The 14,689-nt window shown below is 39.9% G+C and overlaps 1 protein-coding gene across 2 annotated transcripts in view; it reads left to right on the top strand.

Annotated features, from left to right (window-relative positions):
- Window positions 1-14,689, top strand: part of si:ch211-127i16.2 (probable flavin-containing monoamine oxidase A) — a 50,185-nt gene that overhangs the window by 20,677 nt on the left and 14,819 nt on the right. For both annotated transcript variants that reach the window (XM_061062001.1, XM_061062000.1), the window contains 2 exons: window positions 9,439-9,597; window positions 14,066-14,152. In XM_061062001.1, the coding sequence (XP_060917984.1) occupies window positions 9,439-9,597; window positions 14,066-14,152 (246 nt within the window). The remainder of the gene's footprint in view (window positions 1-9,438; window positions 9,598-14,065; window positions 14,153-14,689) is intronic.

Here is a 14,689-nt window from a genome sequence, read left to right as displayed (position 1 = left end):
GCTTCTGGCAGGAAGGATTTGATTTGTTAAATATTTTCCACTTTGCACTTTACAACCACACAATTAATTAACAAAATGCTTTCACCTTGTTAGTAGATTAAATATGTCTACTGTAATGAAGACAAAATAATAATCTGCTCACGCAGACACTTATTAGATCTGAGCCTTGGTGTTTGTCCAAGATGCATTTAGATCCCAATAACCAAATGAAAATATTGGTCACTAATATAAAGTTTTATTTGTCTGATTCAGTTTCTCTCTTCTTTTGTGCCTGTCTGGACTATGTCTGCCACAGTGGTGATTGTGAAATTGGAACCTTTTTTTTTCCCTTTTAAAAATGGGAACCACCACCGGTCTGCCATTTCACAGGCAGCCTCCGAGACCTCCATGAGACACTGTCAAACAAGATAGCCCAACAATGTCCAGAGTCTTCAGCATCTCAGGGTGAATCTCATCTACACCTGGTGCCCTGTCACTGAGAAGCTTTTTGCCTACCTCAGTAACCTCTTCCAAGGATTTCGAAGAGGCTTCCCCTGGGTCATCAGACTCTGCCTCCTCATCAGAGGATGTTTTGGTTGGGTTCAGGTGTATGTTCCACCGCTTGACGATGTCCCCAGTCCGGGTCAGCAGTTCTCCACTCCTGCTGAAAACTGCCTGAGCAAGTCCCTGCTTACCCCTCCTGACTTGTCTGACAGTTTGCCAGAACATCTTTGGGGTCAACCGAAAATCCTTGTTCATAGCCTTCCCTCAGAGCCGCCTAATACCTGTTAGCATCTTCTGAGACCCCTTGGCAAGCCAAGCTCTTTCTTCAGCCTGACAACTACCTTTCCCACTGGTGTCGACCAGCGGATTCTTAAGTTGCTGCCATGACAGGCACTGCAGCAACTTCTAGCAGCCACTTCCACAATGGAGGCTTTGAACATGGACCACTTAGACTCCATGTCCCTAACCTCCCCCGGGATACATGAGAATTTCTTCCAGAGGTGGGAGTTAAAGACATCACAGACAGGGGCCTCAGCCAAACATTACCAGATCACACACACTACACGTTTAGGTTTACCAAGTCTGTCTGGCAGCCCCCTCCCAACTGATCCAACTTACCACCTTGTGGGGATGAATTGACAGCTCTGCTGCTCTCTGCTGTTTTTCCCAATCAACCCCCATTCAGGTCTCTCCATCATTGCCCACGTGCGCATTGAAGTCCCCCATGCAGAACTATGGAGTCCCCAGGTGAAACCCTTACCAGGAATGCCCCCAGTGACCCAAAGAAGCCTGCATAGCATCTGTCATAGTGCTTTTGATGTTGTGTGAAGCATGTTTAATTGCCTTGTTGAAATGTGCAATATAAATAAACTGGCCTTGCCTTGCATACTCTGTACTGCCGTAAGGTGCATACTTACAAACAACAGTCAGAGTCTTACTCCCTGTTACTTGCAGTCCTAGAAAGGCAACACTCTAGTTAACCAGGGAAAACCCAACCACAGTAACGCTCAGCCAAGGGCTTGTGAGTATTTAGAATGTTATCTTCCAGAAAATGGAGAAATAACGTTTTCTGTTTGTTTTTTAAACTCAATTTTAGGATTGTTCCGGTTTTTGAAAAATGTCGTTTGTTTTTTGTAAAGTGGTCCTTTATCTCTTCCTGGACTCTGTCTTATTATGAGCAGAGTGCCTCCTCCTGTGGCAGCCTGCTCTGTTCATGGCCACCCTTATTCTAAAAGTAGACTGTTTACTGTGTTGGTACATTATGAGGACTTTTATGTGTTTTCTAGTTTTTGTGAAGTTCAAACAATTGCTAGCGCTAATTATCTTTTAAGGGCCTGATGACATTGTAATTTACTGTGTTTTGGTCATTTCTTTCCATTATGCAATACATTTTTAAACCTGATTGTTACAAATTTGAAATGGACTGGCTACCCTGAGGCTGACTGGGACATGTTGGGCTTTGTGCAGAAGGCTTCAGGACTGTCTGGCTAACACGAATCGTCTCTTCAGCTCTTGGCAGGTTAGGGCTAAGGGGTTACATAAATTTGGGTGATTGTAAAATTTAATTGAACCCTTATCTGTGGGGACCAAGCTGTGCTCTGCTCATATTGTTTGGCTATTTCCTCGGGACATGCAGGATGTTCATACAGGACCTGGAGTGGAAACAGTCTGTGAATGATTTTCACCAATTTGTCAAATTTAGTATTTGGTTTTGGTCCAAAAATGTCATTGCCACACAGATGAAAGTGTACTAGTACAGATTAGACATTGTGGTGGCAAGATTTTGATCAAAATGTAGGCTTAAGCATTACTTTTGACTGCTTATAAATCTCCACTTGGATTATTTATCATGCTTGAGCTCTTGCATATGAAGTGTTAAGGCCAAGGTATTTGTAATTTGTTGCATCTTATCATCTAGTGTTGTCAAAATGGATATGGACAAGTGTTCCAATAAGCTCTTGTGTACAGGGCATGTGAGAGTTTTCTTTTGAGTGCATAATATTAGCCATATAAAAGACATTGGATTTTTTTTATTTCGAGTGTTTTTAATCTTTTAAGCAGCTGTTTGTAAAGACAATTTCCAAAGATAATTTTACCTAGCACTGCTCAAACTGATGGCAACTGTTTTTTTCACTTGTCGAAAGCAGGAAAAGCTCAATTGAAAGAAATGTAGTAACAATACCCCCCTTACATGAAGTGTCCCAGTAAGCCACTGACGTAGAGCCAGAATGAACAATAGCTATTCTGAAAATCCTGCGAGTGAACATTTGGATTGAGCCACTTACTGTGCTTCAGCCCGTTGCTATGGCTGTTGTGATTTCAAAATATATGTATAACAAGTATTTTTTTCAGCACCACTGGGCATTTCAAAAAGCCCTTTAACAACCTCAAAAGCCACAGAACAATCTTGTCTCCACCCTGATACTGTTATATAACTCTTACTGAAGGTCTGATTTTCTTTGATTTCTGATACGTAAATATGTGACCCAAGATTTGATTTCTAGATCCAATTATATTACATTTTTAAGTGAATCTGGCAGTGTCAGTTTTAACTTATTCTAGCGTTATTATTCCTTTCTTGCGTAATACAATTAAATATGCCATAGCTAAGTAATACATGTGTGAAAAAAAAACTACCATATTCCCTCCCAACTCAGGCATGTTAAAAGGCATTTTAGGGGCCAGTTGTGCATAACAAAGTTCACTGGTCTGCATGAAACTCACCTCGGCAAAGGTCCTTTGAGTTGTATGAACAGGACCTTGTAAAAGCTTTCAACCAACATGTTTCTCTAAAAACACTTCTTATTTATCAGTGTCTCAAAATAGTGTGGTGATAGACTACTCAATATATGCAGGAAACATGGTTGTTGTCTTTGCCTTGTGGGTCAATCATGATTTTTACCAGCACTGTGGCATTTCCTTTTTATTTTCTCAGTTTACCTTACCTTGAAACAATTCTTAATAGAACATTTAAAAAACAACCAGGTCCATTTCCATAATAAGCATAAAACAAACCTCATTTACTGCAAAGGTACAACACTGTGATGTCTCTCAACTTGTATGCAACTGAGCCACTCTGTTTTAGCGGTGTTATGGATCACATATCCCATAGTTCAAATCGGATCAGATTTTCATCATAGATCTGATTGTTTCTTTTAGAATGGACAAAGAAAAGACCTTTATATTAGAGGTGGGGAAAAACAATGATTTATGTAAAAATCAAGATTCTTATCTTGTGAGATTTAAATTGATTCTTAACGTCCAAAAATCTTTTTTTGTCTAATCAGCCACTCCCTGCTAAGTGCTAAGGCTAGCTCTTTAACTAGGTAGAATGCCAAATAGAGCAGATCCTGAAGTATGTACTAATTCATAAATAAACTTTGAATCCATGGATCCATGAATCCAGAATCATTTTTAATCGAAAATCGATTCTGAATCGAATCTTGACACCAAGAATCAAAATCGAATTGTGAGACACCCAAAGATTCCCAGCCATATTTAAAACCACCTAAAACCTGGTCTACAGTAAAGTGAAGTGAAGCCCTAGGCTTAAAAATGTGGCTCAGTTGGTAGAGTCGGTTGTTTTTCAACCGGAAGGTTGAGGGTTTGATTCCAAGCTACTGCATCCAAATGTTCGATGTGTCCTTGGGCAAGACACTTAACCCCAAGTTGCTTCCGCTGCCTCGTCTGTGGTTTATAGAAGTGTATGAATGGGATTAGTTATTACTGATGGTCACTTTACATAGCAGCCTCTGCCATCAGGGTGTGAAAGGGCGTGAATGTGTAGGTGTGACATGTGGTGTGAAAGCGCTTTGAGTAGTCAGAAGACTAGAAAAGCACTATGCAAGCTCAAGTCCATTTACCATTAAGGCACTAACGGGTGCGCTAGTTCATTTGCTGTTTAAACAATGTGAGCGCTGGATGTTAAAATTATAACTCTGTCAGGAGTTAAGTACACTTTGCGCTGGGTGTACAATAGATCCTCAAATTTGTAGAACACTTTGATAAAAAATATATATTATGAAATGCCTTTTGGCCAAACTACTTTGAATGGTCATCACATGGTAAAAGACCTCAAATTCTACAATCTCCAAAGTTCATTATAGTATTTCTGAACACTGCAGTCATACAGCCTTCATTTGCAGAAACAATGGCAGCCATCATAAGGGGACACACTCACTATGGCTCTGCCCCGACTCTGTCCTCTTTCTAACATTCTCTCTTATCTTGTGAGGATTGGGGAGCAGGGGGAAGGTAGACCGGGCAGCCTCAAGTGGCCTCTCGCCCTGGCTCTGCCTTCCCTCTTCTCTTTCCATCTTTTTCTTTGCAGACTCTTCTTATTGTCCTTTTGTCTTTTTGTGGTTTGGATGGGGAATTTATTTTCAGGGCACTTGTCCTTTGCTTGGGCACAGGTGTCTTGTTTGTATTGCAGATACCTGTTTTTTTTTGTCTAATGAATTTCTGTTTGTGAAAAGTGCTGTATGATCTCAGCTACTATTAAATGTGTCATTGTCTTTAATTATAAAGGACCAAATCACAACAAAAGTGAACTCAACCTTACTACAAATCAGCTCTGACAGGTCTTTTTATGATATAATTTTCAGAGACCAAACCTAGAGCAACAACACGAGACAAGACTCCTAGCAATTCTGACATAATAATAACGATAATAACATGATATGCAATGACAGACTGGAAATCATTTCAACTGTCAAAACACGAGTCAAGGTCAGCTACGCGCTTAACTATAGATACATGTATTGTTCAGAAAATCTAAATGTACAGTGTGTGTCAGTGAGGAAAATAACCTATCAGACCAATATTTTTTTTTGTTCCAGGCTGTAAACATTTTAATTTCTGCTGTAAAAATGGGCATTTTTGAATGTGTTGTGTATATGACCTTCAGGGCTCCTGGAGCCAGCCTCAAGCGGACACTCAACTAACTGCAGGATTTTGCTTCTTTTTTTAACCCTGGAGGTCACAGCTTGCTCCTTTCTCGCATGTCATTCCCCTCTTTCTCTTTCACCAATTTGCGTTTTGCATCCTGAGCTTGGATACATGGCGAGGCAGACCAGGCTGACACTGACGAATTTCCCATAAATAAACCTTGTGGAGTGCTCTTGTGATTGAAAAGTCTCCCCAATGAAACATAATGACCAGCGGAGATTGGCACAGAGACTGGCGGGATGTGGTTCTACTTCAGAACTTTCACATTAAGCTGAGAGCTCAACTCCCGTACTGTAGCTAGTAGGAGTGCAAACTCCACAAAGAGAAAACAGATGGTACTAAAAGAGCTGCACAGAAATGACATGTTGTAGACCTTGCTGAATACTTTATCGTGAGGTTAGAGTAAGCAGCAGCGCAGTGTGGTTTAAAAATAATAGGAGGAAGTGTGCAGTGGATACAGACTCTTTAAATACATCGTGATTTGCTGATATCCCTCCTGAAGAGAATGTAAAACTGAGTTTAGTTGTGATAACTGCCATTCTACTCCCTGTCAGAAAAAAAAAATCAGGAGACAGTAGCTATGAACAAACCTCCGTCTAAAAGCTTCAGCCAGAGAAAATGAGACACTTTGATAGCAGATGGCAGCAGACACCTTACTAGTATGTAAAAAAGAGAGAACACTGAGCTGACTTAGCAGTTCACTGGATTGCTCTTGTCACATCACTTTTGCAAGATGAAGGATTTTGCATTTTCAGCACAAAGTCTGCTTTCCTACCTTGGATTATCTTCTTCGCAGTGGGACACAATCCTAGAAGCATGAGCTTTTCCCAAGCAAGATCCAGGACCTTAGAGGTAGCCTTGGGCCTAGCATTACATTCATGTCTTCACTAACCTGTGACAAAGTTTACCATTGTTGGGTAATTTCCCAGGGCAACACCTACAGCTGCTGTTTCCTCTCTGCATTATGTGGAGCTTATGTGAAGTCAGAAAACTCAATAGCCTGTGGGACCCAGTTTGTAGGCAAACCTGTCCAATCCCAGTGGTGGATTGTTGAGGGCTGACAGTTCAGGTGACCGATGACAGTCGGTTTTGAGTTAGAAATTCCATGTAGTACGTCTTCCTGAACAGTATCCAGTAATTATGACCAAGTAGAGAGCTAACACAGCCTGGACAAGGGCAGGATCCTCACTGTGACTGTGTGTGTTTGCAGAGCTCCAGTCCTCTCCAGCATGCTGTTCATTGGGTTTGCAAGGCAATGCTTCTTCTCCTCAGAATTCCGTCTGAGCTCTAGAATTGGATGAAGATATGCTGTTTAACTTCACGCTTGTTGATCATACAAATTGGCCTCCCTGACAGTTCTCTTTGGCAGGACAGCCAAGATGTGCTGAAGAAACAAATTGAAACAAACACACAATAACAGCCAAGAGTTCTAAATGTTGTTCTGAATGCTTTATAATTCAACAGCATTCCCTCTACTACTGCTAGTGCTACTGTTTTTTTTGTAGTTCAAAATCATACAGCAAAACAGGTGTGTTGTGATTGTTCCTAAAACAATACTTTGGATAGGGTTACCAAGCATTGTTTACCTGCTTTTTGGTTACTGTAAATCAAGTTAGTTTTTACAATTAAAGCAACCTTTATTCAAACTAACAAGCAGAGGGAACTCCCATGATTCCCCACCAGCCTCGAGCGTCGTCTTTGTTTTTGTTTTGATTGAGAGCCCCCTGGTGGCGGAATTTACATACTGTGCTTTTAAGTAGAGTCAGACCGCGAAAGAAAAAAAATAAAGATAAATGAAATAGTAAGAAAAGTATTTATTCTATGATCGAGTATGCATGCATTGTGCAATTTCAAAGTCATTTAGATGTAGGTTTACAAATAGGAATGCATATGCATCACACATGCATATACACTCACAATAGTCATTGCAAGTGGAATGAAGAAATGCAGGTATGATTTTTCCAACATTCGTCAGCTTGGTGCTATAAGCAATATCAAATTGTCTTCACATTTTCTGTTGAAATTATAGAACCTTGTACTAGCTGTTCATTTTGTTTATATTGTGTTACTGTAAGTGTGTAGTTAAACTCCACGGTACATGTGCACACAAATAGCACATATTTCTTGCATGGAAACTTTTTTATATAATGCGGTGGTTTCAATGATGTTACCCTTCAATGGGAAATGAAAGCGAAACTGCTGCCGCCTTTGATTCTTTTACTCATCCACTTCTTTGTGTACAAGTGAATTCCTTATTTACTTGATGAAGACAGCATTTAGCAAAGTGAAAACTATTGTTTCCTTAAGTATCTTACGTCCTCAACAGCATTAAAGGTTAATTACATTACAGAAAGGAAAGCTGTATGAGATGTGTTGACACTTCTGTTTGTTTGAGATGACAAGTTGCCAAACATGTCAGCTTTCAAGGGTAGTACTTATTTTGCTTCTCTGCTGCATACACACCTTTCAGTACTAATTAGTAGGACATAAAAAGTGCTTACATTGGTGAAAGACTTTTTCGTCAAAGCATGTAGGGGAAAGCAAAGGGGATTTTTTTTTGTATTCAGAAAATTTGAATGTTTTTGTATTCTACTTTGCTAGATAGTTTTTTATTTGTCTTGTATTGAATCCCAAGTTATTTTTTTTAAACAGGTAATCTCTGTTGAGAACTTTTACAGTGACCATGAGCAAAACCTGAATTCATTTGTTTATTCAAGGCAAAACCACCTTATTCAAGAAGGCCATATGAAGCAGTGTAGTATTAAAATGTAGTTTAAGAAGAAATATAAAGAAACCATTTTTACACGGTACAGGGCTGAGGGAGAGGTTTGATAATCAGGGCTTGTCAGTCATTTATTTTTTTATGTTATGGGGGTTACTGTATATTTTTCTATTTTCATACAACATATAATAAAACATTCAAAGTTTCTGAAAAAGGTTAACTGTATTCGGCTACTGTTTATATTCTGGTAATGGGGGGGTTATAATACAGGTGTGTAATTAGAAATGGAAAATAAGTTGTGAATAAAGGGGTAAGATAAGATAATTTAATCCTACTCCTTTTGGGGCATGTAAAATGTAATATAGGAGGGGTGGCATATAAAGTGCTCTGTCTGTTCTCTCTTGTGTTTTATTTCTGCATTTAACAGCTATTTTTTTTCTCACATTTTTAAAATAAAGACATCACTTAATCAAAGTTCAATGCCATGAAATCTCAACATACTTTTTACCTTCTAAGGCCCCGTGTCCACCCAGTATTTTTTTCCAAGCGCCGGCATCTTTTTTCTGTTGTTTGCAATGGGTAGAGAGCGTTAGCAGCAGAAAGTAGCCGACTGGGTGAAAAGCTTTTCACAAGCACTCTGCCATTTTTGTGTGGCCGCTCCGAGCGCTCAAGTTGAAAATCTTTCAACTTTTCAGAAAGGTGCTGTTGACGTCACGGGCGCTCTTTTCAAAATGTATGATATTCCCCGTAGTTTTGACGCCTACCGTTCAAATCTTGTACTCACATCCTATTTGTTCCGTGTCTGCTGGGTTAAAAAACGATCTCAAATATAAAACGTGCAGTAAAAAATAACAAAGCCGTGTTGGCCATACAGCAGCCATTGTCAACAAACTGTTGTCATAGAGACATGACGGACGTGTAGCACTTTTCTTCTCAGAGCACAAACCCTTCATGCAGACACTCCTGAGCGTACAGCCAGCCCTTTTCTGCCCGGAAAAAATGCAAGATGGATACGGTGCCTAACTTGTTTAGGTTGAAGGGATTTTTGTAATGCAGAATCAAGAAAGCTACACCACATAACACATAGGAAGAATTGAATTGAAATCATTTTCTAGATCATTTATTGTTGCCACAATTATCACCCATATAAAGTTCTAATTATCCTTTAAGTGCAGTTGATTCTCTTCAGGGAGAAACCCAAAGGCAAAGGGCTGAAGGTTACTGTTGTACATATGATTTGTAGCTGTGTTCTGTGTTAGCTGTGAACTGTCTCTGTGACTCCACAGGCTTTCTGGAGGGAGAAAGGCCTCTCTGGAGAAATAGTGGCAGGATCTTCCACCAACTGTCCATTCTGTGTCACCTTTGATGCCACGAGCCTCAGCGGTAATGCTGCCTTGGTAGGCTTCATTGCCGGCGAGCAAGCTACTCAGTGGAGCTCAAGAGAGGTAATGGCTTAAAAAATGTGATTGCACATACTCTCACAAGTGCAGGGATTAAAGTTCTACTTCGCTAGGGCGGATTTCCTTCAGTTTCACAATGATGATATTTTGTCAGTGTCAATCAGACAGAAAAGAAATCAAGGAGAAGGGGGATTGATTGCTGACATAACATCAGAAGAAAACTGTCAGGCATTTGTCAGCTTTTATTTACTGCAGCCAGAGTAAACAATGCAGAGTGCACCGTTACCAGAAACACAACACAATGTGAATTACCTTTAAACTGGACTGTTTGAAGACACTCTTCTTACATTTTGAACTTATTGGCAAGCTTAACAAGCTATCACTAGTATACTAGGTTGAATTTACCGACTGAGTGGGTGAAAGTTATTAAGTAGATAAGTTGTGTACTAACTTAAAGTAGCCTACTCAGAAGACTCGGGCTTCTCACTCATTGTAGACAGTCATGACTCAGAGAGACATTTACAGAGGATATTCTTGATTTCAGCTGTATATTTACATGTAAAATGTCGCACATTCTTCATTTAACTGCATCTTTGTTAAATCCAGACTAAAGTCTGATGCTTTGGTATTCTTGCTTTGGTCCTCTCACTAATTCATAATACTTATAAAGGGAACACTAGCAAACTAATTGATGCATTTGTTTCCCATTTTCAGGCTGTTGTATTTAAGATGAGAGCTTAGATAAACTGGTTTATCTACACTTAAACTGTGGGTGGGATGACATATTCTATTATCATGAGCTATTCCTGATCTTGCAAGATTCCTTGTGAGATGTCACAGTTTTCCATAGTTTAACTCTAAGGTCTGTTAGTTTTATAAGACATAAGTTAGATGATAGAGAAATGTTTTCAAATTGTGCTTCTGACAACTGCCCTCAATTACGATAAATAAGTGAATGACATTCTGCAGTTGGATTTTAAGCATCACAAAGTACTATCGCTGATGCATGTTTTTAGTAAGCACTGTTAACATCTCGTGTTGAGTCAAAGCAAACATAGAAAGCGTTGTCAAAAAGATGTTAGTGTGTTATACAAAATGCTCAGGGGCAGCAGTGTGAAAATTGCATGTCAAGGTCAGATTTATTTATAGAGTGCTTTAAAACAAACAAGGTTTGTACCAAAGTGCTGTACAGTGAGTATAAAAGGAAACTTCCCAAGAGAATCTAAGAACAGAGAAATTAAAAGATGATCATAACACATGGAAAAACCACAGTGCAGTCATCTATACATAGAGAGAGACAAGAACACATGCACACAGACTTGCACACGCAGTGCATTCAAACATGCAGAATGATACACAAAACGATGAAGGCTCTCAATGAATAAAGGTAAGATGCAAGTCAAGTGAAGTAGGGTATCAGCTGTAAGTGAAGGCAAGGGACTATAAGTCTTGAGGCATTTTTTAAAGCAGCAAGAGAGTCTGCAGTTATAATATGTATTGGGAGGTTGTTCCAGAGTCTGGGTCTCTGAACAGTTTTGAATGTGCTCATGGGATGGTTAGTAGCTCCTGATAAGTGGATCTGAGGGGTCTGGCAGTAGGGGAATACGAGTTCTATTATGTAGGTCGGAACAAGGCCACGAAGGGTTTTGTATGCAATCAGAATAATTTTGTATATTATGTAACTGATGGGAAGCTAGTATTGGTGGGATTTGTTCCTGTTAAATTTGTCTCGATGGCAGAATGCCTGCAGCATTCTGGACAAGTTGTAATTGATGCATGGAGGCTTGATTTATACCAAAATAATGGGAGTACAAATAATTGAGTCTGGATGATATCAAGGCATGGATGATTTATTTTTAGGTTTTTGTATTGTATGAATGTCTTGATTTTATGAATAATCCTGAGTAGCAAGACTTTTTTTGTTACTTTATGTTACTGGGTAACTGATCTAGAGGCTCTAGGCAATGGCGTTCATTGGCCATTCATCCTTTTATATCATCCCAACATTTTGGCAAGAGCAGAGGGTCGTCTTTGGTCATCGGTATGAATAGGGAGGCATAACTGGGTGTCATCTGCGCAAAAGTGTTGTGTTTAAGAACAATTTTACCTATAGAAAGCATGTTAAGAGAAAATAGGAGGGGTCCAAGGACTGAGCCTTGGGGGTCCCCCAATTGAGAGCTGAGCAGGGGTGGATGAGGAGTTGTTAATTGCAACTGAGAAAGTATTGTCTGTTAAGTAGGATCTAAGCCAGTCAAGGGCTGTTCATAGGTCCCGACCCAATGGCATGTGAGTTTATGTACCAACTGAACTCTTAAAAAGTGCAGCATATGGACTGAAAATTACTGTAGGGTGTTCCTGTCAGTTATAAAGGTCTACCAAAATTGCACCTAATGGTTCAGAAGGTTAAACTTTTTTTCAGAGATACTTTTTTCATCAAGCAGAGGTTTTTATTTATTTATTCCAAGTGTCATTTATTTGCCTTTAATATAAAAAAAGGCTTTTATTAAATATACAGGTGAACAAGTATTCCTGTAGACCTTGAAAACCCTCAGATCTACACATTTGCAGTTGTTGCTTAATTCATTTCTATAACAAATGTGGTGTTTGATTAATGAAGACTTGTTTTGCCTTAATGGCTATGTTGTAGATTGACAAGGTTACATTATAAATATTTTACCAGTAGTTGCGTATTGCCACAGACAGCTATAACCCCCTTCCTCTCACATACTTTTTTTGCATAACCTGACCTCTTTATTTTCCTTGTTACCTCCAGTGTTGACATTTCCATTTAGTCCCATTGCTTTCCCCTTACCTGAAAAATAAATAAATCAAGCATTGTCTCTAGTGTTGTTTTGGCATTTGGTCATTAGCCTGACTTGCTACAGCGCTCCAGAGCTGCTGTCTCCCTGCTGTCCTGTGCTGCACAAGCTGCTAAATAATTAACCCCTGCTTGCTGCCTCACTACTAAACAGAGGAAAACAATGTTGGTGTATGTGAGGCAGGCAACATCACTTTTACAATAAGACACGGTGTGCTATTAAACTGATGGAAATTAATGTAAAAATGTTTAAGCCAAGGATACTTTTGTTTTTCAGTTTTTGCTTGCATTGCAAACCTGTTTGGAATAAACTTGCTGAGGTTAGTTGATTGATTGCTTCACAGGTCGAGTTATAGTTCATTGGGTATTTCTCTACAATTTACTGTAATATTGAAAATGTTTAGCTGACACTATACACTTGGCGCCTCACTTGTCAGGTCTGGGCCAAAAATAGTCCTGATCTTATAAGGGCTGTTTTGGCCCTGACGCCATCAGACCTCTGGTGTGCCATGTTATCAGCCAACAAGACATTAGTTCCTGTAAGCTTTGAGGTGGGCCTCCTTAGATCAGACTTTGTGGTCCAAATGGCATGTACGAATCTGAATAATTGACAGCATTGTGAGGGAATTTGGAGGCCAAGTCAACTCATTGTCGTCTTCCTCAAGGCCACCTTCTTCCATTTACCTGTTTCCCAGTTCTGATGCTCACGTGCCCATTGCAGTTGCTTTAAGTGGTTTACAGGGGTTAGCTTGGGCAACCTGACCAGTGTGTGGCTACGCAGCCCAAAAGGCAAACAAACTGAAATGCAATGTGTGTTTCTAACACCTCTCTATCAGTAGCAGCATAAACTTTCAGCAGTTTATGCTCCAGTGGCTCTTTTGGATTGGACCACACGGGCTAGCGTTCACTTTATGTGCGCATCATTGAACCTTGGCCTTGAATGCCTTTGGACCACTTTTGGGAGGTGCTGACCACTGCAGACCAGAAATACAAGAGCTTCGCTTTTGGTGATTCTCTGACCCAGTCATCTAGCCTTCAGAATTAGGCCCTTGTCAAAGTTACTCACATCCTTACCCTTGTATATGGTTTCTGCTTCCAACACATCAACTTTGAGGATAAAATGTCCACCTGCTGCCTTGTATTTCCCACCCACAGACAGGTGCCACTGTAAAGAGATAATGACTGTTATTCACTTCACATGTCAGTGGCCATATTGGTATGGCTTATCGTTGTAAGCAGATATGCAGCACATTTCAAGAGTTTTTTTTTTTTCATTTTCTTGAATTAATTGAACGTTGAAAGCACTTTGGCATCTGTGCTTTAAATGATCCTTGTATTTCTGTGAGGAGAATCAGGAACTATGAGTTTCACGACCAAGTTGGGCTGAGAGCAAACGTAAAGTGACATGCAGATGAGGAATTTTGCAACATTTGTCAGTATGTTTTATGAAGATGTGTCCTTTTGGCCCTAAGGCCTTAGTTTCTCTGTAGATTACTCACCATGCGCAAAAAAATCAACCAGGAATGTGTGCTTACCATGCCTGAATTATTTAAATTGAATGCTGGTTCCTGTGTCCAGCTTGGATCCGTTTCTAGAATAGGCTTTCATATTTCAGCAGCCTGCTGTTACACTTCTGAGTTATGAGCCAGTGTAATGTAAGTACCATGTTGGCACAGGCTGTCCTTTTGTTTGCAGGGCGAAGAGAGAAGAAAAGCGGTTGTTTCCAGTCTTGTCAGATACCTAGGTCCTGAGGCTGCATCTTTCATCCACTTTGAAGAAAAAGTAAGTGGTTCATTTTCAAATATCTAGTGTAATAAAACAAAAACGGTTTGCTTTGAGGCATTATTGAGTATTGTCAAAATGTATAGTAATTTTTTTTTTTAAACCTGATGCCAAACAGGGAGGCTTTGTCTACTCTGAGGTTGTCAAAATAAGATCTGCATATATTTATTAAAATTATTATAATACTAACTGGATAGTTTAAACAAACTTATTTTGGCAAGAACATTTGTTTAGGTCTCTTCTGGTCGCTCTCCGTCGCTACCCGTCGGCCCCAGTTGGCCTTTTTTTGGCTGATTCCACATGTTGAATCGCCGTGAGCCGTCGCAGGCGCGGTTGGGGCTAGGAATCTCTCTGATTGGCTGTTCAGCTAAGCGAAACAGGAGCGCCATTGCACAAGAAGAAATACGGAAACGCCTCCTCCATTTTTGTTCCACTAATAAAAGACCATGGGCTGTCAGTGCCATTATTTACTTTTTATCAGAAATGATTCTCAATTAGAAGTTCCTATATAACAAGTGTTGAGCGACAGCGGTGAGA

Source organism: Labrus mixtus, chromosome 17 (assembly GCF_963584025.1).
Source record: "Labrus mixtus chromosome 17, fLabMix1.1, whole genome shotgun sequence".
Taxonomy (NCBI): Eukaryota; Metazoa; Chordata; class Actinopteri; order Labriformes; family Labridae; genus Labrus; species Labrus mixtus.
Note: the sequence above shows the minus strand (reverse complement) of the source record. Positions and strands in the feature narration are given on the sequence as shown.